The 25,216-nt window shown below is 44.5% G+C and overlaps 2 protein-coding genes across 4 annotated transcripts in view; one reads left to right on the forward strand and one right to left on the reverse strand.

The window, feature by feature from the left end:
• Positions 1–19,997, forward strand: part of PRDX1 (peroxiredoxin 1) — a 46,818-nt gene extending 26,821 nt beyond the window's left edge. The window contains exons 1-6 of one of the 2 annotated variants that reach the window (XM_030869981.2): positions 9,100–9,236; positions 11,112–11,228; positions 13,513–13,666; positions 14,174–14,296; positions 14,618–14,748; positions 19,642–19,997. In XM_030869981.2, coding sequence (XP_030725841.1) covers positions 11,123–11,228; positions 13,513–13,666; positions 14,174–14,296; positions 14,618–14,748; positions 19,642–19,727 — 600 coding nt within the window. In that variant the 5' untranslated portion in view covers positions 9,100–9,236; positions 11,112–11,122 and the 3' untranslated portion in view covers positions 19,728–19,997. Of the gene's footprint in view, positions 1–9,099; positions 9,237–11,111; positions 11,229–13,512; positions 13,667–14,173; positions 14,297–14,617; positions 14,749–19,641 lie in introns of those variants that run through there. The other variant, XM_030869982.3, reaches the window with a different exon arrangement.
• On the reverse strand, positions 19,506–25,146 carry MMACHC (metabolism of cobalamin associated C). Of its 2 annotated transcripts, none has more exons than XM_030869980.3 (4): positions 24,706–24,974; positions 23,005–23,199; positions 22,125–22,277; positions 19,506–21,525 (listed from the first exon to the last, which is right to left on the reverse strand). In XM_030869980.3, the coding sequence occupies exons 2-4, from the start codon at positions 23,107–23,109 to the stop codon at positions 21,112–21,114; spliced, it is 672 nt and encodes a 223-aa protein (XP_030725840.1). In that variant the 5' UTR covers positions 23,110–23,199; positions 24,706–24,974; the 3' UTR covers positions 19,506–21,111. The 2 variants fall into 2 exon arrangements, with proteins under 2 accessions (XP_030725840.1, XP_030725839.1); XM_030869979.3 differs by lacking the exon at positions 24,706–24,974 and adding an exon at positions 24,987–25,146 and having other exon boundaries at positions 19,516–21,525.
• Positions 25,147–25,216: the final 70 nt, after the last annotated feature.

Genomic DNA, 25,216 nt, shown 5'->3' on the forward strand with positions numbered 1-25,216 from the left:
AAGAGTTTTTTAATGTGTTACTTCAGAATTAGAAAGGGCCGACTTTTATCCTGGCTTGGTAAGCCATACATGATGAGCAGTTTAGCTAGACAATTAGGTCGGTGGCCCAAACTGTTCAACCATTTGGGATGGCCCTGCCTCCTATCCAGCTCTGGTCTTAGATTAGAGTTCTCAGATTCCAGTGCGCTTGTCAGATCTGCTGTTCCTCTGGGGAAGGTGGTAGGAAAGAATGTGGAGATGCCTCTAGTTGCAGAATTATGGCCTGTAGAGGGTCAAGGGAACGTGACTAATGGCTCCAGGAAAGGCGAGATCCCAGCTTGTGGTTAAAGGTGTGGTTAAGGCTAGGAATGTATCAGTGAAGACTTGCCCAGAGGTAAAGCTCTCCTTTTCCATTTGTGTGCTTTCTCAGAGACTTTTATCCTTTGCCTCCCTTTCTCTCCCATCTGTCAGTGGCAAAGTAGGCTTCAGAAGAACAAGCCAAAGAGTCATTACAATGGGTGTGAGTCTTTCTGGTCCCAACATCATCGCTCTCCTAATTGCAGTGCTTCTAATGAGTGAGGCACTCTTTTCTGGGAGATTTGGCCAAGATGTCTAGAAGTAAAATATGAATGCATGAAAGAAGTAAAAGACTGTTTTCCCTGCTTCCAAGCAGAGAATACCCTACCAGCCAGGACAAATGGCTCAGAAGGTTAGATAGGCTGGGAGAGACCTCAAGTCATTTATCTGACTTTCTCTAACTGAGAGGTTCTCAACCTGAGGCAATTTCGTCCCCCAGGGGACATTTGGCAATGTGTTGTTGGAGGGGGTGCCACTGGCATCTCGAGGGTAGGATATTGCTAAACATCCAATTATGCACAGGACAGCCACTCCCTCCAACAACTAATTATCAGACTCAAAATGTTGATGGCACTGAGGTTGAGAAATAACTGATAAATGCTTATGTTTAGAAAGATTTGGTTGTGGGGAGGATGAGGGTTTGAGCATTAGTACCTAAGGCATGAGGTGGCTAGAGGTAAAAACCAAGTTTAATTCTGTAAACATAAAGTGCAAGTGCTAGTCTAGCTTACAGCTGTACCATTGTTGATCCAGCTTGGGCACTTCCTTCCCCTTTACTGTTCTGGTCTGGATGTATCTGTGCATTCATTCCAGTTCTCCTAAAATTGGAGGGGAAGGAAGATGGAAGAAGAGAAGGAAAATCAACACTTTAGTTAGGTGTGGAAGGGTGAAAACTTGAGCCAAAAATCAAGAGTTTGATATTCTAAGCACATGCCTTATTTAATTATGAACAGCAGCTTAGTATAAAACAGGACAATGGGGCTTCCCTGATGGTGCAGTGGTTAAGAATCCACCTGCCAATGCAGGGGACACAGGTTCGTGCCCTCGTCTGGGAAGATCCCACATGCCGTGGAGCAACTAAGCCTATGCGCCACAGCTACTGAGCCTGCGCTCTAGAGCCTGCGAGCCACAACTGCTGAAACCTGCACGCCTAGAGCTGGTGCTCCGCAACAAGAGAAGCCACTGCAATGAGAAGCCCGTGCGCTGCAAGGAAGAGCAGTCCCCGCTCGCTGCAACTAGAGAAAGCCCGTGCATAGCAACGAAGACCAAATGCAGCTTAAAAGAAAAAAAATCAGGACAGTGATGGAAGAATAACAAATACCAAATCATAGTTGAATTTAAGGTTTGGAATCTGATTGAAAATGTAGGATTGGGCAGTTTAATAAAACGAATTGCCACCTCTAGCCAGAGAAGGAAAACAACGTAACTTAGTCTCTTTTTCTAGCATTTCAACATCCTTACACAGCCACAGTCAGAATCCTAAGTTTTTCCTTTCAGATTCATCAAGGTCCGTTACCTATCTAATACCCTTCCTTTCTTCCTTCCTTCCTTCCCCTTCCTTCCATCCATCCTTCCTTCCCCTTCCTTCCATCCATCCATCCTTCCTTCCTTCCTTCCTTCCTTCCGATTCTCAATTTTGTTAGGACTGGTAGTATGCCCAATTAATAGACACAGTTTCCAGCCTCCCTTACAGCTAGGAGCAGCCATGTGACATACTTAGGCAAATTCTGTGTAAACTGAGGGTTTCTGGGAATGCTTTGCCTCCCCATTATAGTTCCCACATACTTCTGGCTGCCTTTTTCCTTCTCCCTGCCTGGAATATAGGTATGAAGTTGGAAGTAGAGCAGACATTTTGTGACTATAACGTAGTTGTAAGAATAAAAGCTGCATGCTAGGGATTTGGGACGAGAAAGTTAAAACTCTGGGTTCCTGGGCTTCCCTGGTGGCGCAGTGGTTGAGAGTCCGCCTGCCGATGCAGGGGATGCGGGTTCGTGCCCCAGTCCGGGAAGCTCCCACATGCCGCGGAGCGGCTGGGCCCGTGAGCCATGGCCGCTGAGCCTGCGCGTCCGGAGCACAGGCTCCGCAACGGGAGAGGCCACAACAGTGAGAGGCCCGCGTACCACACAAAAAAAATAAACAGAAAAAAACAAAACAAAAAAAACTCAGGGTTCGTGATCGCAGCCTTAGACTTCCTACTTGTTAAATGGGAAAAATTAATCCCCTATTTGGTTGAGCTTGTTATTTGAGTTTAATCTGTTAGTTACAGCTGTATTCAATTCTAACAAACATCATTCTTGATAACAGTGTTTCGGTTGGTATCTGTAGGCCTTTGTGTGCCCCAAATATAATTTTATAAATTGAATTCTTTGTAAATTAAAGGATTCAAGTGTTCTTTGAGCTGTTAAATGTAATGTTTTCCTTTCAGCGATAATTTAAAAAATTAACATAATCCTATTTTGAATCATCTGAATGCGCTCATAACTGAATGCTGCCCTGGGATTTTTATTTCCATGATTGCATTTATTGTTACAATTACATTAAAGCATTTAGCTTTAATAGTTTATAGGTTTAACTTTAATGGTTTATAGGTTTAACTTTAATGGTTTATAATTTTATGACAGGCTGCTATTAGGTTAGCAAGTTCTAATGTTAAGATGATCATTGCTCTAGGACATCTGCTTTATACTCACGTTGAATTGCCTTACCTGTTGCATCTAGTTAGTTATGAAGAAGGTGTGTCAGTTAACTGTGTCTACCGCAGCAAATCAGTGGAGTGATATAACTACCGCTTAAAGCTAAGTGAGGGCCAGATGATGTCAAAAAACACTGTATGAACCAAGGTTTCATGGCTAGATTGAATAGAGAAAGGTTGTGGGAGAACTGAGTCAACAACTCAAGGTGTTGGCAAGAATAAGTATGCAGAACCCAGGGGGTGATGAACTATAACAGTATTAGGACCATATTCATGAAGGGTATTGCTTGAATGAAACTCATCTTGCATATTACAACTGGCAATAATTCATCAGCAACAAGTGTAGTAGTGATTAACAAGAAGAACATTTTCAGGAAGCAGTATTTTATTTCCTCTTTTGAAACAGTATTTTAAATTACATTCAATGTTGCATCCTGGGGTAACCTATCAAAATATTAAGTACCCACTTAAAGCCCTCAGCAACCAGCAACTTAGTAATGGATTTTTTTTTTTTTTTAATTTAAAGGATTTTAGAGAAAACTCGGTAGTAAATCTCACAAGTGGCAGCACATATACCTACAAGTTGACTCACTTCTTAACTCATTCCTTTTTTGTTTGCTTTTTCGTTACCCTTTCCCAAGTGCAATAAACTTCAATGCTGATGGTGGAGATCAAAGGAAATTATTCTGGGTAGAAACAGTCCATCTTCATGAGTGACCCTTTGCCCTCAAAATGCTGTTTTGTTTTTGTTTTTTTGTTTGTTTTTGTTAGTTTTGTTTTTTGGGTTTTTTTTGAGTTGCCTTTAATTGTTTTTGTCCTTCCTCTTACCCTCATAGAAAATCTTTGAGGTTCTGGTCTTGGCTCACCTCTTTCCACTTTCTCAGGGATTTCATTTATTCCTACAGTTTCAAGTATCCTTGATATTACAACTGATGTCAAAAAATATAATTCATTAATTTATTTGACAAATACCTAGGGACTGGACTTCCCTGGTGGCACAGTGGTTAAGAATCCGCCTGCCAATGCAGGAGACACGGGTTCGAGCCCTGGTCGGGGAAGATCCCACATGCCATGGAGCAACTAAGCCCGTGCACCACAACTACTGAGCTTGCACTCTAGAGCCCAACGAGCCACAACTACCGAGCCCACATGCCACAACTACTAAAGCCCGTACGCCTAGAGCCCGTGCTCCGCAAAAAGAGAAGCCACCGCAATGAGAAGCCCGTGCACCGCAATGGAGAGTAGCCCCCGCTCGCCGCAACTAGAGAAAGCCTGTGCGCAGCAACGAAGACCCAATGTAGCCAAAAATAAATTACAAAACAAAACAAACCCTAGGGACTTCCTTGGTGGTCCAGCTGGTGAGACTCTTCACTCCAGCAGGGGGTCCAGGTTTGAACCCTGGTAGGGGAACTAGATCCCGCATGCATGCCACAACTAAGAAGCCTGCATGCTTCAACTAAGAAGCCTGCATGCCACAACTAAAAGATCCTGCATGCTGCAACTAAAGATCCCTCATACCGCAACTAAAAGAAAAACCAAAAAACAAGTATCTACTGTACCTATCATGTGCCAGGAACCATGCTGATAAGTATTAGGGTAATAACTTGATGAACAGGATAGGCAGGGTCCCTGCCTTCCCACAAGCTTACACTCAAGTTTCCACATTTCCAACTTTCTTCCTATCTCCTGCTGGAATCTCAAATTCAGCATGTCCCAAACTGGACTTGTGATCTCCTCCAAAATCTGTTTCATTACATTTCTGTGAATTGCACCATCTTCATCCAATTCCCCTGGGACTCATCCTCGACTTCTTCCTCTCTTTCAATTCTCATAACTGATGCCCAGATCTTACAAACTCTGCCATCTGATCCCATCTCTCCACACTTGGCACTACTGCCTTCACTCAGGCTCTTGACCTCTTTCCCCCAATCATGGCAATAGCTTCCTTCTTGGTCTCCTTATCCTATATCTTCTTGCTCCCCTAAATCTATTTTCACTGCAGCTGCCAGAATGATAAATAATACAACCTGATGTCATTTTCCTATTCAAAACTCTTACTTTCTTTCTATACTTCCATATTCAATTTTGCCCCCTGGGATAAAATTCAAACTCCTCAGTCAAGCTTATGGGGTACATCATAACCAATCTGTGTTCTGTGTCTCTGCATTCTAGTCTTTGGCATTTACATTCTACTAATATTCAACTTTTTGTACTTCCCCAAACATATTATACTGTTTTCCACTTCTTTTGCTGTTTTCTCTGCCTGGAGCTCTTTCCACACTTTTCTTCTCCTTAACTAACTTTTTAGTGATCCTTCAAAACACCTCAATAGATGGTGTTTTATTCATCTTTGCATGTCTGGTACCTAGCAGAGAATAGGCCTCCTGTAAATAGAAGAACAATAAATATATAACTAAACCTCTGTGCTGCTGATTTTCAAATCTATATCTCCAACAGTGACCTCTGGATACATCTACCTGGATGTCTTGTGAGCATGTCAATGATGTTTTCCTCAAACCAAACTGATTATCTTCTCCTTTAAGAGAGGAGTCAGTAATAAGTTAGACTCCAGAGTTAGCCTAGCCAAACCAGGATAAGGCACAACTCCATTACAGGCTATGTAAAAAATTTAAAAAATATTTATTATTTATTTTATTTATTTATTTTGGCTGCGCCAGGTCTTAGTTGCGGCATGTGGGATCTTCGCTGTGGCATGCGGGATCTTTAGTTGTGGCATGCGGACTTCTTAGTTGCATAGTGCATGCAGGACCTAGTTCCCGGACCAGGGATTGAAACTGGGCCTCCTGCACTGGGAGCTCAGAGTCTTACCCAATGGACCACCAGGGAAGTCCCAGTCTATGTAAATGTGACACCTGCATAGTGTGCAACATGATGGCTCTGCTGCCTGGGATGGCATCTGGCTCCAAAACCTATTGAAGCCAAATCCGGCCTCTGTACCCCGACACCGAATTAAAGCTTGGAGACAGAATTTTGGTTGAAGTAGAAAAGAAGAGCTTTATTGCTTTGCCAGGCAAAGAAGGCCACAGTGGGCTAATGCCCTCAAAACCTGTGTCCCAACTTGGAGAGGGTAGTGAGAAGTTTTATAGTAATGGCTCTGAGGGCATGATCAGCTTGTGGACATTCTTCTGATTGGTTGGTGGTGAGGTAAGTAGGAGTCAGCATCATCAACCTTCAAGTTCCACCTGGTCTGGGGTCTATGTGCCTGTGGGCAGCATACCATTGTTAAACTTCTCCCACCTGGAGGGGGTTTCAGCATCTGCAAAACTCAAAGACATTGTTATGTGTATCCTTTGAGGGGTAACCAGGACATTGCCCCAAGGCTGCATTATTGTTTCTCTTGATTGTTTGTTTCTCCCTTGTCTCCAATCCCCTCCCTTCCCTAATTAAAAACTGCTTGAATCTGCCCATTGGATCGCAGGGAAGGTCTTTGAGGCTGAAAGAAGGCTATTTCCTGTAATCAAAGGAATGGGGGACACAGAGAGGCTTTGTGTTCAGAAGCCCCACAGGGCCCTGCTTGGTATTACTATTAGTTGTTACTTTAGATAATTAAATTCTTTGGGCATCAGGCATCTCATCTATAAAATAGGTAGTACTCGATAAACGTTCATCATTTTTTAAAAAAAATTATTTATTTATTTATTTTTGGCTGCGTTGGGCCTTCATTGCTGCGCATGGGGCTTTCTATAGTTGCAGTGAGCAGGGGCTACTCTTCGTTGTGGTGGGCGGGTTTCTCATTGCGGTGGCTTCTCTTGTTGCAGAGCCCAGGCTCTAGGCAAGCGGGCTCTAGAGCACAGGCTCAGTAGTTGTGGCTCACGGACTTAGTTACTCCGTGGCATGTGGGATCTTCCCGGACCAGGGCTCAAACCCGTCTCCCCTGCATTGGCAGGTGGATTCTCTTCACTGCGACACCAGGGAAGCCCTCATCACTATTTTTAACCTCAAAACTTCTCCTTCTCCAGTATTTCCTACATCACTGGTTAGTGACATTACTCACATGGCACCAAGATATGAAACCAAGAAATCAGATTGAACTTCCTCTTTCATCTCACCCTAAATGCAATCAATCCAAAAGCCTGTGGAAATATTCTTTCTCTCCTTCTTCCCTTTCTGCTGCCAATGTCATTTTACAGTTCTGAGACTTCTCTAATCTGGACCATTGCAGTAGCCTCCCAGTTGGTCTCTTTGCCTATTGTCTCCTAGTCATTACATCGATCACACAGCTGCTAGAATCATCTTCCTAAAATGTGGTTCAAGTAGCTTAACTCCACATCTCAAAAATCTGCAATACACTCCAAAATTAATGAAGCACGTCTCCTAGGCCAGTTAGTGTGCCAGGTTCTGGTACTACAAATATAAATAAAACAGATAAAATCCTTCCCAGACTACTGGTGAACAAGGGAGGATAAAGGTCCTGTAGAAGGATAAAGTTCCCCTGCCCCCATTTCCAAAATCTTTACTGTTCTGTGAGGAAACAGATTCTATGATCACTTAATCAGACAAGTGTTCAACAGATTTCTTCTCATAATAATTGTTCTGCTATTTTGTTTTTTTATATTCCCACGAGGATTGGATGTTAATATTTCCCTGGGCCAGGATAACTCTTTTGGTTCTTAAATGAGACAAATAAGCTCAAGTGCCCAGCCCAGGGCCTGGCACATGGTAAATACAATAAATGGTAATTTTCTTCTGGCTGATGTAGGACTGTGTGTTGTTGGTTTAACCTGCTCACAGCAATAACCATCCACTATTAAGCTCTGAATGTCTGTCTCCCCTGAGTCCTCAAGAAGAAGATGAGTAATGGCCAAATAATTGTTCAGTCTCAGGCAGAGAACGAAAAAAAAAATCACTACTGTTGCATGGTAGGATGATAAATGCCAAAAAATTTTGAGATGCTCAGGCAGCATGACACAGCACTTCCCTATCTCTTATCCTGCTATAATGTCCAAGGGAGTTAGGAGGATAGTGGGGGTTGGGGGCAGAAAGGCGGACACAATACTATTTATTAAACACTCCTATTTTATATCAGGTGCTACATTGTGACGTGGGGACACAGAGGTGGTTGTGACCCAAACCCTACCCTTCAGAAAGTCAGTCTAACACGGAGAGATAGACATATAAACAAGTAAAATAGCTTTAAAGTTTTCTTTTTGCTATACAGGCTACTGTTTGGGCAGAAAGGAGGGAATGGTCAATTCTGAGGATGAGTGAAAGAATTTCAGAGGAAGTAGTGCTTCAGCTGAGTCTTCAAACACGTTTTCTGTAGGTCAAATAGAGAACGGGTTCCTCATGCGTGAACAAAAGGCTGAAGGCTTAAAACAGCTACACTCTGCTCTGGGTGTTATAATATAGGAGCAAGGAAGAGTTACAGTAGTAACAATGGCTAACACTTCTAGTGTATAATAAGAACTAGGTACTGTGCTAAATAAACTACAGAGATGATTTCAACAAAGAATAGTATTCCCATTTTACAGACGAGAAAAGTAAGGTTAATGGATTAAGATTCTTTTATGAAGGCCACACATGAAATAACCATGAAGAGTTTTAACTCAGGAATACAGAGCCCCAGTTTTTATGAGCCGCAAATCAGAGGGGTGAGTGAGTGACAAGATCAGATTTCAGAAAGATTTCCTCCAGCCACCGTGGAATGGATGGGATGGGAACTCATGGATAGCAGACAGAAAGCAGCAACCCCGTTAATCAGAACAATAAAAGGGAGGCTCTCTAAGCAATGAGGGTTACTGAGGATCAGCACTAGAGCAGAGGCTGCGGGAATCGGTGTAGGGGGGTAATATTTGAGAAATATTTGAAGAGACAGTTCTCAGGGCTTGGTTAGACGTGGTCTTCCGTGGGCAGCAGCTAGAACCCTTACTCTGGTTCAGGCTTTAAGGGCAAGGCGGAGGCGTTCGGGTTTGGAAGTGATCAAAAGAACGCCTCAAACCTCGGCGGCGCGGGGTGGGGGGTTGGTAGTCCGCTAGGCCGCCCCCAGCGAGAGAAATCGCTGAGTCATACTGGCGGGCCGCGTTGGGTCGGGGCGGTGCTCGGGCCAGATCCCCCCCCCTTACCTCTCCCCCGTCCGCACCCCTGGCCCGCCCTGACTCTCGCGAGAGCCTTACAGGCTATAAAGGCCAGCGCCCGGCGCATGCTTTGCGTGTGTTTCCTGACTGTTCTTTGTGGCTTGTGAGGAGTGGTGAGTACATGGGCAGCGCGGCCTCTGCGTACCGCTACGCCCCATGTCCCCCGTTCGTCGCCTTTTACTCCTCCTCCTCCTCCCTTCCCCCTCCCCGGGGCCTGCCCAGCTCAACTGGGGTTCTTTGACGGAGAAGGTGGCCGGGCGAGGTGGCCCTCACGTTGGACCCCTTTGTGGGTGCGGGGACGTGGTTGAAACCGGAGGCTAAAGGCGGCTTGAGTATCCTCTTCCCCCGGCAACCAAGGCAGAGGGCGCTGATTGGCTTGGCGTGGCTTGGTGGTGATGGGGCCTCCTGCGGGTTTGTGTGTGTGGGAAGCTTCTAGAGTGGATCTGCAAACTGATTAGAAACTGAGGATACTCGTCCGTCCGTCGTGTATTAGGGGGAAAGGCTGTTCTTGGTCCTGAGCTGTGACTAGCAGTGGAGCTTCAGATATTAAGATTCCGTTCTCCGTCTTTAGTTCTCTATCTGCAGAATGGGTTTGTGGTGATCCTAAATGCCCTCTGTGAAGACTGCGCACTCTTCTGCTGGTGCTTTCTTAAGTGCTAGGGTGGGGGTGATGATGGGAGTGGCAGAGAGGGTACCTGAAGTGAGTTTTTGGGGAGTGGCTTCCTCCACAGAAGTTCAAGGGGAGATTTCCTGAAGGGAACACACCGACTAGAAGTCCAGCAGTGAGTTTTTGGGGAGTGGCTTCCTCCACAGAAGTTCAAGGGGAGATTTCCTGAAGGGAACACACCGACTAGAAGTCCAGCAGCTTCCCATCCCCCACCACTGGTTGTGCTTTAGTGGTCTTGGGGGCCCCCTGGAAAATCAGGTTTGGACAAGAAAGCCATTTATGTTAGGGTCACATCCTGTGTTTGGTTGCCAAGTTGCTTTGTGCCTTGCTGGTTGGTTTTTTGGTTTGCTATTAAAGGTGTTAAGCGGTAAAGTTTGTGGCAATCGATGCTTACAACGTTTCTTTTGGTTGTGGTATTATGAAGCAAGAACTTGGGGACTTGAAAAGTTAGTTTCTTGGCGCTTTCAAACTGATGGCTTACTGGGTTAAATCTTAACTTATTTTGGTCTTGACCTGGGTGAATTCAGTGTAACATTACTCTTTGGCAATAAATTGACTCTTCTTCTACTTATTATTGCCCCAGAATCTTGGCCCCGAGGTAAGAAACCCATTTTTGAAAGGACTTCTGGGCCTTAAACACAACACCTAGAATTTTGAAATAGAGCCGATGCCATAAATCTTGGTCTTGCGTCTTGAAAAAGTTGGATTGGCTTTAGGGTGTGTGCTGTGTTGGGCAAATCTACCTGGAGAAAGGTCAAAGTGTGCTTACCACATTCTGAAGGCAGATGGAGGTGCAGTCCAGGGAAGGGGCAGCATGGCAGCTTCTGGGAAGCAGGTGCTCAGTGTTTATGGCATTGTGCATTTTGGGTCCAGGTTTGAGAGTTTCCACCTCTTTCTGTCTCTGCATGTGTGTAATGAAAGTACAGAAGAAAATGTAATTGTACGAATGATGGTTCAGGAACAGTAAGAGTTTACTCCAATTGATAAAGAAATTTCCATTTTAAAATGAAAACATAACATTGTAAATCAACTGTACTCCAATAAAAGGTAAAAAAATAAAAACAAAAATAAACTTCAGGGGCTTCCCTGGTGGCGCAGTGGTTGAGAGTCCGCCTGCTGATGTGGGGGACGCGGGTTTGTGACCCGGTCCGGGAGGATCCCACATGCCGCGGAGCGGCTGGGCCCGAGAGCCATGGCCGCTGAGCCTGCACGTCCGGAGCCTGTGCTCTGCAATGGGAGAGGCCACAACAGTGAGAGGCCTGGCGTACCACAAAAAAAAAAAAAGGCTTTTTTCTAATTGACTTCCTCTTATCTTTTCCAGCTGATCGCAATATGTCTTCAGGAAATGCCAAAATTGGGCACCATGCCCCCCAGTTCAAAGCAACTGCTGTAATGCCAGATGGTCAGTTCAAAGATATCAGCCTATCTGACTACAAAGGTAAGAGTAGTTAGGTTCATTAATGTGGAATTATGTTACAATCTAGGGATGGCTTGTTCATTTTCTGTATCTCTTGTCATATTTTTGATTGTAAAATGATTTTTATATCTCCTGTGTCTTCAGGGTAAGAGGCTTTGTCTTTCTATTGAATTGAAGTGGTGATTATCATCAGTGAACACAGGGTAGCTATCCTAAGTCCAAACTGCTTCTGGAGAAAGCACAAGCTTCATTATGTCTGGACATATATCTTTATTATTTTCCCAGTATTGCTCCTCATTATATTATTGGAGATATTCTCATTATCGTGTTATAAAAGGCCTTCAACAATTTAAAGTCTCAGAGCTAAAGTCTTTGGAGCTGTGAGACTGTATATTCAGTTCAGTTTAAGAAATATGTGTGTCATGATTGCTGTATTAGGCAGAGGGCTTAGGCACATTCCCTTGACTGTTTTGCCCCCAGAGAAAAATTGGTGTCACAATTAGAATAACTCTCCTTTCTGTTAAATAGTTTCAAGTAGACAGCTAGCAAGTTCTAATGAGGTTCTTTTTATTTTGCAGTCATGGAGCAGCAGGGTCTTCTGGGACAATTGAAAATAGAAATTCCTTAGAATGCAAACCTGAAACTCAGGTGTCAAGTATACTTTTCTTGATGGTGTAGCAGTTGGTTCCAAGAGTCAGCTTTTGGGTAGAACCTGTGACTAGGTTTCTTAACAAATTACACATATTGGTTGGAATGAGAGCAGATAAGTGGGGCCCTATGGAGAGAAGCTCCTCCTGGCAAACAAGGTAAGTAGCACCATAGGGAGGTGACTCTGGCTCAAGGGCAAAGGGATGAGGTTTAGGAAGAGCTATTGTGTTCCCTCCAGGGCTTGACCTGCTGTAGCTTGTTAGGCAAAGCCTCTGAGGAAGGTTGTTTTCGGTGAGTGTGTTTATAGTGATTTTGGCTTTCAAAGTGAATGTCCAAAGGATCTGCTTGTTTTTGACTTTCAAACATTGTTGCTATCTGGAAATAAGTGAATATTTGGAATTGTTCCAAATAGCCCATTAGGTATGGTGAGAAGCTGCCCTCAGGTTGAAGATCTAGAATACTTCAATTGGTAATCAGAATGAGTTTCATAAAATTGCAACTAGAAATTCTGTTACCTACCAGGAGAAGTTTTGGAACTTTTGCCTTATAAATTTTTTTTTTGCTTGTCCTGTCAGGCTTGTTTGAAACATATCTGTGGTTATTCAGGTGATCACTTAAACCTTAGCCATCAGAGACTTCCCTGGTGGTCCAGTGGTTAAGAGTCCCCCTTCCAGTGCAGGGGACGTGGGTTCAATCCCCAGTCGGGGAACTAAGATCCCACATGCTGCGGGCATGCTGTGGGGCAACTTAAGCCCGTGCGCCACAACTACAGAGCCTGCACACTACAACTAGAGTGAAGCTCGTGCACACTGCAGGGAAGATCCCTAGTGCCGCAAGGAAGACCCGCTGCAGCCTAAATAAATAAACAAATAAACAAATCTTACCCATCACATTACTGTGGTTCCTTGTGGAAGAATTGCAGAGGTTCTGACTTCTCTTGTTGGTCTTACTGCCTTGCAGCAGAGAATGCAGCAATTCGGCTCTTTCTGGGCACTGATTATATAAGCATTGGCATTAGATTGTCCAGTAGATAATTGCGTCTTTGCTTTTTTTCTTCACTGGAGAACTTGCTGTTTGTGCTAATTTTAACTATCCAGAGATCAAAATTAGATGGAACAGTGTTTATTCTGTAGTTGGCAGCTAACATGGAGGCAGGAAAATAAAGCATGGAAATGAAGAACTTTTTCTTGTGGAAGAGGTTCTGACAGTAGGTGCAAGGAATCTTCTCTGTTGAGCATCTTGGCATTTTAACAAATGTGTCTGCCATCATCTTGGAAAGGCTGCTTTTTTCCATAGGAGAATGTCTTCAGGTTTACATTCTCTATAAGGCAAGGAAGTCTGTTTCTTTCCTTTTTTTTTTTAAATACATTTATTTACTTATTTATGGCTGCGTTGGGTTTTCGTTGCTGCACGCGGGCTTTCTCTAGTTGCAGAGAGTGGGGGCTTCTCTTGTTGCCGAACACGGGCTCTAGGCGTGCGGGCTTGAGTAGTTGTGGCACGTGGGCTTAGTTGCTCTGCGGCCTGTGGGATCTTCCCAGACCAGGGCTCAAACCCGTGTCCCCTGCATTGGCAGGTGGATTTTTAACTACTGCACCACCAGGGAATTCCCAGGAAGTCTGTTTCAAAGGCTAACTTGGGCTTTTTTATTTCCCCCCAGGAAAATATGTTGTGTTCTTCTTTTACCCTCTTGACTTCACCTTTGTGTGCCCCACGGAGATCATTGCTTTCAGTGATAAGGCAGAAGAATTTAAGAAACTCAACTGCCAAGTGATTGGTGCTTCTGTGGATTCTCACTTTTGTCACCTGGCATGGTAAACCTCTTGGTCCATTTGGCATGGAGATTTTTTGTTTTTCTTTTTTTAAAATTACTACTTTTTTTTTTTTGGCTGCGCTGTGTGGCATGTGGGATCTTAATTCCCCGACCAGGGATGGAACCTGTGCCCCCTGCAGTGGAAGCGCAGTCTTAACCACTGTACCACCAGGGAAGTCCAGGCATATGGACTTTTAAATTAAGCAGCAACTGGGACTGGGAGGCTTTGGCAATAGACTTTCTCAAGTATTGATTTCTGGCTCATAGAAGGAGAACAAATGCTCTGACTTGTTGTTACTACCTGGCAGCAGAGAAAAAGCAGCTTGGATTACAGCTGAGTGTACCCTGGTGACCTTAACTGTCCTCAGCCGGTTATTTTACTGCTGGAAAAAGTTTGAAGTTTTCTGGGGAGTAAGATTAGGAATGTTGGACAGGAGAAGGAATAGTTATAGTTAATGCTTTTGCTACACAAGAGTTTGAATGAATGTATGTGTGCTTTTTGCTGTAGGATCAACACACCCAAGAAGCAAGGAGGACTGGGACCCATGAACATTCCCTTGATATCAGACCCCAAGCACACCATTGCTCAGGACTATGGGGTCTTAAAGGCTGATGAAGGCATCTCATTCAGGTATATACCTGCTGGGGGGCTGACAGTCATCAGGAGAATTATCTGATTGGCTGAGGACCTTTTATTTGAAAGGTAGAGCCCTGATCTGTGGAGTCTTTTTTCTTATTTCATTTTTTTTCCTGTTGTATTGAGAAATAATTGATAGACATCACTGTAAGTTTAAGGTGTATGGCATGATTTCATTTCATTCTTTTATGCTGGGCCTAAGGGGAAGGCCAGTGCAAGTGTGGGAGACCAGCCTATTTCCATTTCTTCTCTATTCTAAGAAAGCAATTTCTAAAACTGTACTGTCTTTCTCAAACCTTTAATACTTTTTTCCAGGGGCCTTTTTATTATTGATGATAAAGGTATCCTTCGACAGATCACCATAAATGACCTTCCTGTTGGCCGTTCTGTGGATGAGACACTGAGACTGGTTCAGGCCTTCCAGTTCACTGACAAACATGGGGAAGGTAAGTCAGTCTGCCTGGTGACAGGACAGCGGAGTGGGAAAGATGGGAGGAACAAAGTCTACCAGATAAAAGGGTGATTATGTCTCTTCAAGAAGTTGCCATCTCTGAATTATAGTGGGTTGTGGGGGTGGGGCAATGGAAAAGCCTGGGGAGGAGAATATAAAGGCTTCTTGTTCCAACCGCGTATTCCCAGCTTCTGCCCTGATCACTTAGTATCGCTCACTGCTGCAGATTCAACTTATTAAAAGAGTGTAGGAGGATCCCATAGGGTGTGTTAAGGGCGAAACAAAAGGCTGGGAATCACACCTAGACATGAACCATGCCGCTCTTGACAAGTGTTTACTGGGGGGAGAGCTTAATCCCTGTAGACCATATTTGTTTCATTGGGGTAATGTCCAACCAGTTTTGGAAAATGAAACGAAAATAGGACTAAGATAACTTATCCAAAGACAGGTAGAAACAGTTAATACATTTTTATCTTTTAAAAATCCATTCTGTTGGTGCAATGTGGTTGTATTTGTAAGACTTATAATCAACAAATACCAAACTATATATATGCTCAATATAAAAATTTTTCTAAGGAAGGAGGGGTTAGGGCTGAAGGGTTTGAGATGAAATACCAAGGTTCTTCGTTAGAAGTTCCAGGATGAAAGACGATGTTCTTGTGAGTCTGAACATGACCGAGTAGATTCAATTTACGGTTTTTATCTAGCATTTGCTAGAGTGCAGGTCTTTCTTACTGCTCTAGCCCTTCTCTCCTTATATATTCTCTCATTGCAGTGTTTTGATAAAGTCCTGAACTACTTGCTCCCAGCCTTTGAGTTTATAAGGCTGTAGCTTTTGACAGCTCCCCACTTCTGCCCAGTGTAGTTGTTGCTTGGAATGAGATAGCCTTATCCCAACTGGGTTGAGTTTTAAGAACTCGGCTCCTCCATCTGCTGCAGGTGCTGGGTATGTAGGGGGAGGGGATCTTGAACCCCACCCCCACCCCAGCTTAATATGATTGAGGGTAAGATGGTTGTGATCAAGTGCTACTGATACCAAGTGCGCAGGTGGACTTGGACAAATTTCTTGTCTTATTACATCTCATTTTCTTTCTCTAGAATAAGTAGTTCTGACTAGCTCTCTAGGGCTCATTTCAGCTCTGATCTTGTGAGTTAAAGGAGGTGGAAGTTAAGAGTCTGGATTAGTGGTGTTTGTTTGGGGGACCCAAAAGTGCTAGCTTGACTAGAGTGGAAGGCTAATAGGTAATGGGAATCAGAAGGCACCATTTGCAGAAGCATGTGTGGGCTTTACTCTGGATTAAAGGAGCAGACAGCTGCTTAGACTGCCCCCTGGTGGAGAATGAAGTTCAGTACAAAGACGGAAGGCACTGTGGAGTGGCCAAGTCGGCCCTTTACTGGACTTTGCTAGGACCTTGCATAGACTCTTGAACCCAAGCTTTCATGACTCTGTGAAGCTTGCTTCTTCACACTCTATTGTTCTCTGCTGCTTCCCATCCCATTAGAACAGGCACAGCTTTCTGTGCGCAGCCTTTTATGGCTTATAGTATGATAGTTCCCACTTGAGAATATGTAAATACCAACCAGGCAGTCTATATGACGTGCTGTCATGTGTTGTTTATTTGACAAATAACCCCGCATTCCTATTTTTAAAATTGAGATATAATTGACATATAACATTATATTATTTTCAGGTGTACAACATAATGACCTTATGTTTGTATATCCTATGTTCGTATTTTTACCTAAAAATTTTTTTTGATCTTGAATTTTACACTTTTTTGCGGGGAAGGGGTCTTTAAGTGAACTACATTACATTTTAGCAGAGAGAAGGGTGGAACTGACAATTTCCATAGAGAAATTTTTTACTGAAAAAATCCTATATTCCTATTTTTAAGGACAAATAAACCAATATTTAAACACAGTATATATTCATAGTTAATGGTGGAACTGGGATCCAAATTCGAAGCCCTCTTTTTCTTAGGTAATTTCAAATGCTGAAAAAGTCATTGTTTAGGGCCTTCTGTGTTGGCGAGAGTTGTGGTACTTCAGCTGCACTTGAAAGCTGGTAAATGTGGGACTCAGCCAGTTCTTCTGGGCTCCATATTGATTCTGAAAAACCAGCACTGTTGGGTATGAGTGAAACATCCAAGTGTGGATCTTTCTGTCCTGTCATTAGTTATGGTACAGTCTTAAGTGCCAAGAGGCTTTAGTGCCAAGGAGACTAAATTGTCAAGGTCCTTCTTTCTGGTTCATTATTCCTCCTATCTTTGTATCATTTGTATTCCTGGACAGAAGAATCTTTGGTTTCCCTGCTGGCAAACTACAGGGTGGCTCTGGGTCTGGTCTCTGTTTTTATGTTGCTTTTTATTCTTGGAAGCTTGTTTATGCTTAGGACCTGTGTTCTAATCCTTTGGTGCCACTAAAGCTAATGACTGTGTCACAATCAAATGGAGATTTTGTAAAGCAGCTGGGTTTGCCATTTAGTGCTTGTTCCCTCCATACCTTGTTCCCAGACTGCTGTTTGCAGTGTCTGACATCTGAGGCTTTGACATCCTTGGACTGAAAGGGGCTTCCCCTCTCTCACCTGAGCAAGTGAGATTTTTGCTGCTCCATTACTGAACTTTGCTGACTACATGCTTCCTAGAAGACTAAACAGCAAATAGAGTAGAAAATCAGAGATTGGTTCCCTTGCCTCACTTTCCTCAGGTTTGCCCAAGGAGCATTGCTAACTTAGGATCGTTGGAAAGGTTGAAAGGTGCTTTTCTGCATAAAGTGTGCGAAAGATTCAAACTTGGACCTTTTGCTTACCAAGGTATAGCAGGCAGTTACTTAGTGAAACAAGCAGGACCTTCTGTGGAGGTTGTGCCCCTTATTTCAGGCATTCTTGTTTGGCAGAGTTAAGGAACACTGAGAAGGAAAACTGTTTGCTGCTTTCAGATCTCTGAAGGGCTGCTAGAGGGAAGAAGCAGCTTAGTGTTAGGGTTTACACAGTCCTAGCTTTGTCATTTTTTAGCTTACATTTTTCTTGGGTATGGGGGCAAGTCACTACCTTAATCAATTTTTATTGTGGTTATATATAATTTACCTTTTTTTTTTTTTTTTTTTTTTTTTTTGCATTACGCGGGCCTCTCACTGTTGTGGCCTCTCCCGTTGCGGAGCACAGGCTCCGGACGCGCAGGCTCAGCGGCCATGGCTCATGGGCCCAGCCACTCTGCGGCATGTGGGGATCTTCCTGGACGGGGGCACGAACCCGTGTCCCCTGCATTGGCAGGCGGACTCTCAACCACTGCGCCACCAGGGAAGCCCCTAATTTACCTTTTTGAGTGCATAATTCAGTGGCATTAATTACATTCACAGTGTTGTACATCTATCACCACTGTTTCTCTTTTTCATCATCCCAAACAGGCAGTAGTAACCATGAAGCAATAACTTACCATTCCCCTTTCCCTCCAGCCTTTGGTAAACTTCTACTTTCTGTGTCTATGAATTTGCCTATTCTAGGTGTTTCATGTGAGTGAAATCATATAGTATTATCCATTTGTGTTTGGATTCTTTCACCTAGCATAATGTTTTCAAGGTTTATCCAGGCTGTAGTATGTATCAGAACATTATTATTTTTAAAGGCCGAATAATATTCCGACACACACACACACACACACAGAGTTATGTGTATCCATCCGTTAGCAGGTTGTTTCCACCTTTTGGCTATTGTGAATAATATTGCTAAAATATTGGTGAACTGGTGTCTGAATCCTTGTTTCCAGTTACTTTGGGGCTATATATAGGAGTAGAATTGCTGGGTCACATGGTAATTCTATGTTTAGATTCTTGAGGAACTGCCGAACTGTTTTCCACAGCACATGCACCATTTTACATTCCCACCAGCAATACCAAGGGCTCTTTACATCCTTCCCAACATTTACTTTCCTTTTTTTTTTTAAACTATAGCCATCCTAGGGGATGTGAAGTGGTATCTCATTGTAGTTTTGACTAGTGACGGCATATTTTCATATGTTTATTTGACCATTTGTATATCTTTGGAGATATGTCTTTTTTCAAGTCCTTTGCCCATTTTTGAATTGGGTTGTCTGTTGAGCTGTGGGAGTTCTGGATTTCAATTTTGGCTATTAATCCCTTATCAGATATGATTTATAAATATTTTTTCCCATTCTGTGGGTTGTCTTCACTCCATAATGTCCTTTAATCTACAAAAGTCCTTAATGTCAATCAAGTCCAATTTACCTTATGTTTTTTACTGTTGTTTGTGTTTTCAGTATCATGTCTAAGAATACATTTCCAAATCTAAGGTCATGAAGTTTGACCACCCTGTGTTTTCTTCAAAGAGTTTATGGTATATAGGCTGTTGATCCATTTGCGAGTAAACTTTTTGTGTATAGTATGAATAGATGTCCAATTTCATTGTTCTACATGTGGAAATCCAGCTGTTCCAGCACCATCTGTTGAAGAGCATTTAAGCTTATTTTTCAAAGGTGCATTTTTGAAGCATACATAAAATTACTGAGAACATATGAATACCCACTTACCTACTACCTACTGTTAACAAAATCGTAATATTTTGCTGTACATGCTTTAGACAGATTATTTTTAGAACAAAGTATAAAGTTGAAGCTGTTACTTAATTTCTTTAAATTTCAGTTACTCTGTGAACAAATTAGGTATCATAGTAATTAGGGCTCTGGTGAGGATTAAATTACATATTTATAGCTTTGAACTAAAAGGCTGAATGATCTCAGACTGCAGGGTAGGTTTCCTGGTGCCTGAATGTTGCTCTTTAGGGCTCACATTTGGTTTTGAGGCATCCACTTGTCCTTGGGAGGGTGGAGCTCACCACTGATCAGGTTATTAATTAGTATCCTTTCTTTTGCAGTGTGCCCAGCTGGCTGGAAGCCTGGCAGTGATACCATCAAGCCTGATGTCCAGAAGAGCAAAGAATATTTCTCTAAGCAGAAGTGAGCACTGGGCCATTTTAGGGCCAGGCTGCAGTAGGTGGCCATGAGAACAAAACCTCTTTTGTACTATTATCATGCTTAAAACACAAGACCTTGCACTCAGCGCAGATGTGGTGTGGGACAGGACAGGCCTTTCCTGCAGGGGCTGGGGAGGCCAGCCTTTCTTCCTCTGGGGGGAATGGCCTGAGCTGTATTATGGGGCAGGCAAACTGATGTGTATAGTAGTAGGTTATCGCTTTTGGTCTTTTGTAGTTTTATTAAACTTGAGCTGAGACCTTGTTGATTCTTCATTTTAGGGGGACATTAGCCTTTGAGTGTAAGAGGAATTTACTTTTTGCTTTTCCCTCTTTAGGGGAAAATGAGGTGTGAGAGTGTCTCAGAATCAGGAAATTATATTGAGGGGAAATGCAAGTACATACAGAGGATGGACCTCGAAGCAAGGTGTTTCATTTTCACCATATCTGGAGAAGAGCAAGGCCTCCTACTACAGTACTGGCCAAGGCACTGCAATTTTTGCTATAGGCTGGGTTGCAGGTTAAGAGCCCAATGAGATTACTGACATTTACTTTTACACTACTGGGAGGGCTGTATGAAAACCTGAAGCTTGGCCTCTTCTGATAAATGCCTGGTACTGGTTCTGTAAAAAGATCAGAGTTAGAGGCTTCAGTACCTTTGGAACTAAAAGGGGGAGGGGGAGACAAACACAGCGCTGGTGTTCATAGGGTAGGTTTCTGTGTCAAAAGCACAGTGCTGAGCACCTCTTGGCTTCCCTGGGTTTCTATCCTTGATTTAAGGGTAGTTCTTATTCTCATATCATTGTCCTGAGGGAGGGTTGTCAGTGGGGCAAAGGTGGATTCCTCCTGGGCTCTTGAGGCTAGGGCAGATTCAGGACTGAGAATCCTTCTGTATATCATGTGGTGCCCTTCTAGACACCTTCCAGACACGGCTACCCCAGCCTACCTACCCCTCCAGTATTCAGACAAGTAAGAACTATGAGCGGCAGTATAGGATTCCTGGGGCCTTTAATAATAGCTTATTATATGCCAGGTACTATTTCGTATTTATTCAGTCTCCATAAGAACCCTCTGAGGCAGGTACCGTTATTTAGGGGATAGTTGCTTCTTAAGCCCTGTAACAAGTAGCATCTTGAAGCACTGCAGAGAAATGGTAACAGGTAATAATCCCACATTCCAAGGCAGGTGGCAAGTCTGGATCTGCTTTGGTCTTTTGACCAAACTTCTTTAAGCCTTGTTATCTTCATTTAATATCTCTACTATAATTCTTTATCAAAAATGATCATCTTGTACCCAATAAAATCTTGTCTAGCCAAATAAGTCCCAGCAGGTGCAACTGTCATAAATGAGGATCCCACAGGGGAGGGGAGGGTATCAAGGGCCAGAGGATGCAGGTGGTGAGACCCTGGGGCTGAGCCAGCCTCTGCTGGGATTCTGAGGCTTCCTGGGGATGAATGTGGTGAAATGAAGCTCTTGGGATGTAGAGCTAGGCTCCTCTGAGGTCTGGGCCAAGCCCAGTAAGGCCAAGCGTTGGGCAGGCGGAGTGGAAAAGTAGGCCTTCTGCTCTTCTGAGTAGCGCTCCTGAGGTGGTACAGCATCCCGGTAAGTCCAGTCACGCCAATGGAAGTTGAAGCGTTCAAGCAGGGTGATCCGGTCAGCTCTTGCAGGTACACAGTCGAGGGGCTTTGTGGGTGGCAGATCTGGCACCTCTATTCCTCGCAGCAGCACGACCCCTCGGATGGCAAACCAGCCCCCAAATCTGGGATGTATGCACACACCTGATATGTGCTGGGGAGTGGGTAAAAAAGAAGACAGTCATGGAGGTCGTCTTGGCACCAAATCCAGCTACCAGCAATGCAAGCTAGATTTGTGCACTTACTCATTCTCATTTCTCATTCTGAGTCTACATGTGAGCCTCTGTCAGTCCTTGACTGGACTCCTCTATTCCCTCTCCTGGACAACTTTTTTCATGAAGTCACTGACCACAAGGAAACGTTCCTTGAGCTGAACTTCAGCTTCCCAGTCTCACCACTCTAATCACAGCTCTGCCCCCTCCATTCTATCACAAAGACTAAGAACAGACTAGTTCTCTGTGTCCCTAGGAACCAGACCCCTGACCATGGTGCATCTTTGTCCTGGATTGTACCCATCAATTCCTTTACCCAGGGGAGGTGGAAGAATGACACCTGAAATCTTTTTCTTTTGGCTGTGCTTCGCGGTTTGCGGGATTCTCAGTTCCCCAACCAGGTAATGAACCCGGGCCATGGCAGTGAAACCCTGGAATCCTAAACACTAGGCCTCCAGGGAACGCCTGGGACTTGAAATCTTGAGGGATTTTCCTTTCCTTTTATTTCTCAGCCCTTATTCATTAATATTTACCCTCTGACCTGGGTTCCCCAGGGGTCAGACTCCACATCCTGTCGTTGGTAGTAATAAGCTGCCCCTGCCACATGGGCTGCTGTCTGGGCCAGAATCTTGGGGCGCCGGTTTGGGTGTACCTCGTAGTCAGCAATGATTTCTACTTGCATCTCTGGGAGGCTCTGTGATAGAGAACAAGATGGAAGCTTTTAGCACAAGAAGAATCATGGCCATGTCCAACAGAGCCTTAAGTTGTGTTAACACGGCCCTGTCCTCAGAAGTCATGTTTAAAGGGGAAACATGATCTTAAACTTGGAGTGGGGCTGGGGGCTCCAGCGTGAAGAAAGCAATATTGTGTCTAAGAGGGCCCATGTTTGAAGGGAAATACAGTCTTGTTCAGAAACCTTTATGAGGGGTGACTTGGCTCTGCCCTCCGGAGGCCCAATGTGGAGGAAGACATGGCCCAGCTTTGGGGAGACCCAGTGTGTGTGTACGTGTGTATATACATGTAAAGTGTGTAGTGGGGGAGTATTCTGTCCTCAAAAGACCCCAAAGACAGCATAAAGCTTCCAGGTCTAGGGCAAAGAAAGGTGAGAGATGCGTGGGGAATGTTGGGCTTATTCCCATTTCACTTGGAGGCCAAGGGAAATCTGATCATATAGTTGTCCATCAGTGAAGGGTGAGTGAGACTGGTTTCAGACCTGGGGGGCTGCTAGAGGAGGTGGCCAAACCCGGGGTGAGAAGGCAGAATGGGGAGAGATCACATTGTCAAGGCTGGCTTTAGGATACCCTTCTGCCCGGGAAGTGGCTCCTAGCCCTAGGCAGGTCTAGATCCTGCACTAAGCTTCAAGGAGCTGGAAGCAGATGCAGGTTTTGAAGCTGGGGAAGGCTACAGCCAGCGTTGCTCACCTCTCTAACACGGCCCAGGTGGTATGCCACACACTGGTCCACAGGGTCAGTCAGTGGTTGGAGGTGGCAGCTCTGCAGGAAGGGCTTGAGGGCCCGGTCAAACATGGCAGGTGTGCTGAGTACCAGGAAGGCCAGGGTAGGTCCTGGCAGGGGCAGGTGGAAGGCTGGAGGCAGGAGTGCATTGTACCATGCCACCTGGAACAGAGAAAATTCAGGCCACACAAGAGGGCCAACTTAGGCCTTAGCCAGGCCCATACCTTAGCTTTGCATTCAAGGCTTCATGCATCTTGCCCAGCCTCCCTCTTATTCAATCAATGAAATTCTACTGATGTATGATGTGTGTTTATGGGGACGCATCTGAATCTGACATGGAGTTACAATAGAGAGGCAAAGAATTCATAAAAAACTAAGGACAAAAAAAATTGATTATATTGTGATTAGTGCAATAACAGAGCCAGTGAAGGCCCTCTGAAATTTGAAAAGGCTTGGAAGCTGAGTCTTGAAGGCTAGGAAGGAAACTTACAGGCTGACGTGGAGAGGGAGAATCTGGTATGTGTTTTAAATAGGTCCCAGCATAAACAAAGAGGTAAAAAGTGCAAGGCATAGTTGGAGAATAGCAAATTGTCTAGTTTGACAGAAGTGAAGCATCTGTAGAGGGGAGCAGAGGGAGAGAAGCCTGGAGAGATCAGTAGGAGTAAGACTGACTGGCCTTGAATACTACCAATTTGAGGAATATGGGTCTAATTTGGTGACAATGAGGGGCTAGCCATTGAAGATTTAAGGAGTAAACTGACATGATCAGTTTTAGATCAGTCTGGCTGCAGTGTGGAGGATGGAATGGAGGTAAAGTGACAGCAAGTAGGTTACTGCAGAAATTCAAATGATAAATAGTGGCCTGGACCAAGAGCATAGATGGGTTGAATGGAAGGAAATGGATCTGGGATAGGAGACAGATTGCTAAAGGTCTCAGTGGCTGATTGTATGTGGAGCTAGGGAGGTGAGAGAAGGAGGAGCTTAGGATGATTGGCAGGGCTGTATATGGCACTGTTCAATACCATAGCTCCCCCTATCCAGGCCTACCTGATTGCACCAGCTAGGCATCCCCACTCTCCCTCATACCTGCCATCCACCACTACTACCTCAACACCTTTATTCAAGCTCTTCCTGATATTTGGGATGTACATAACCTTCCAATCTATCTTTTCATATATAGTTCAACTCCATTTTTTCCAGGGAAGCCTCTCTGAGGCTAGATCCAACCTACTTCTTCCTCTATAATCCTCTCCCAGCACTGCTGTGTGCCACTCAGTGGAAGGGGTGGAAGTGGGCTGCCTCGTAAGCATCAGGCAAAAGGCTCAAGCTGAGTTGACTTAGCTTTGTTTCCAAGCACAGGGTTCAGTGCAGGGGACACTGGATATAGGGAAATGGACCTATGGGAACAAGGGTAGGTGGTGATGCCAGACTTCTGTGTCAGGCAAGTGTATAGTTTATATACCCAGCCCAGCACTGGTGACTGGCAACATCATGAATGTAACCTTTTATTGGTAGATGGAACAACCCAGCCAACTGTCTGCTTGCTCAACACCATGAATGCCCTTCGCTAATCAGATGACCAAAATTCTAGCCATGCAAACATTCCAGGCCTTGCCCTCCTCCCAACTCCTTCGGGAAGCTTCCAAAATGACTCTGGCCCCACAGTACCTTTCTTCCTGTAAATTACGTAGGTGACAAAGCCACAGGGTTACTGGATCATATGGTGTCTCCTATTCATCAATCCGGCATTGTATGAGGGTAAAAGGACAAACCTGCAACAGTTCTCTACCCGTTTAGCCCAAGCGCCCGTTGAGACCCTGTCCCGATACGTCAAACGAACACGGGGCCAGAAGAGCTCGGGAAAGTTCAGAGGACTCCAGGGCCTCACGCCGGTGGCACCGAAGCCAACCATACACTTCGCCCTAGCACCACAGTAGGGATAAACCAACCTGGAAGGGGTAAACCTCGAAGCCGAAAGGGCACAACGTGTCCTCAATCTTCTGCTTCAGCTCTGCTACTTGCGGCTCCATAGCGCACGCTACACGCTGAGCCTGCTGGGGAATGGAGTCTCAAGGTAACTCGGGACGTTAAGCTTTGAGGCAGCTTGGACTCCATTTCCCCAGAACTACTGGGATCGGCAGCGGGACTTCGTTGGCTCTGCGCGATGCATCCTGGCACA

The sequence above is a fragment of the Globicephala melas genome, chromosome 1 (genome assembly GCF_963455315.2).
Source record: "Globicephala melas chromosome 1, mGloMel1.2, whole genome shotgun sequence".
In the NCBI taxonomy this organism is placed as follows: Eukaryota; Metazoa; Chordata; class Mammalia; order Artiodactyla; family Delphinidae; genus Globicephala; species Globicephala melas.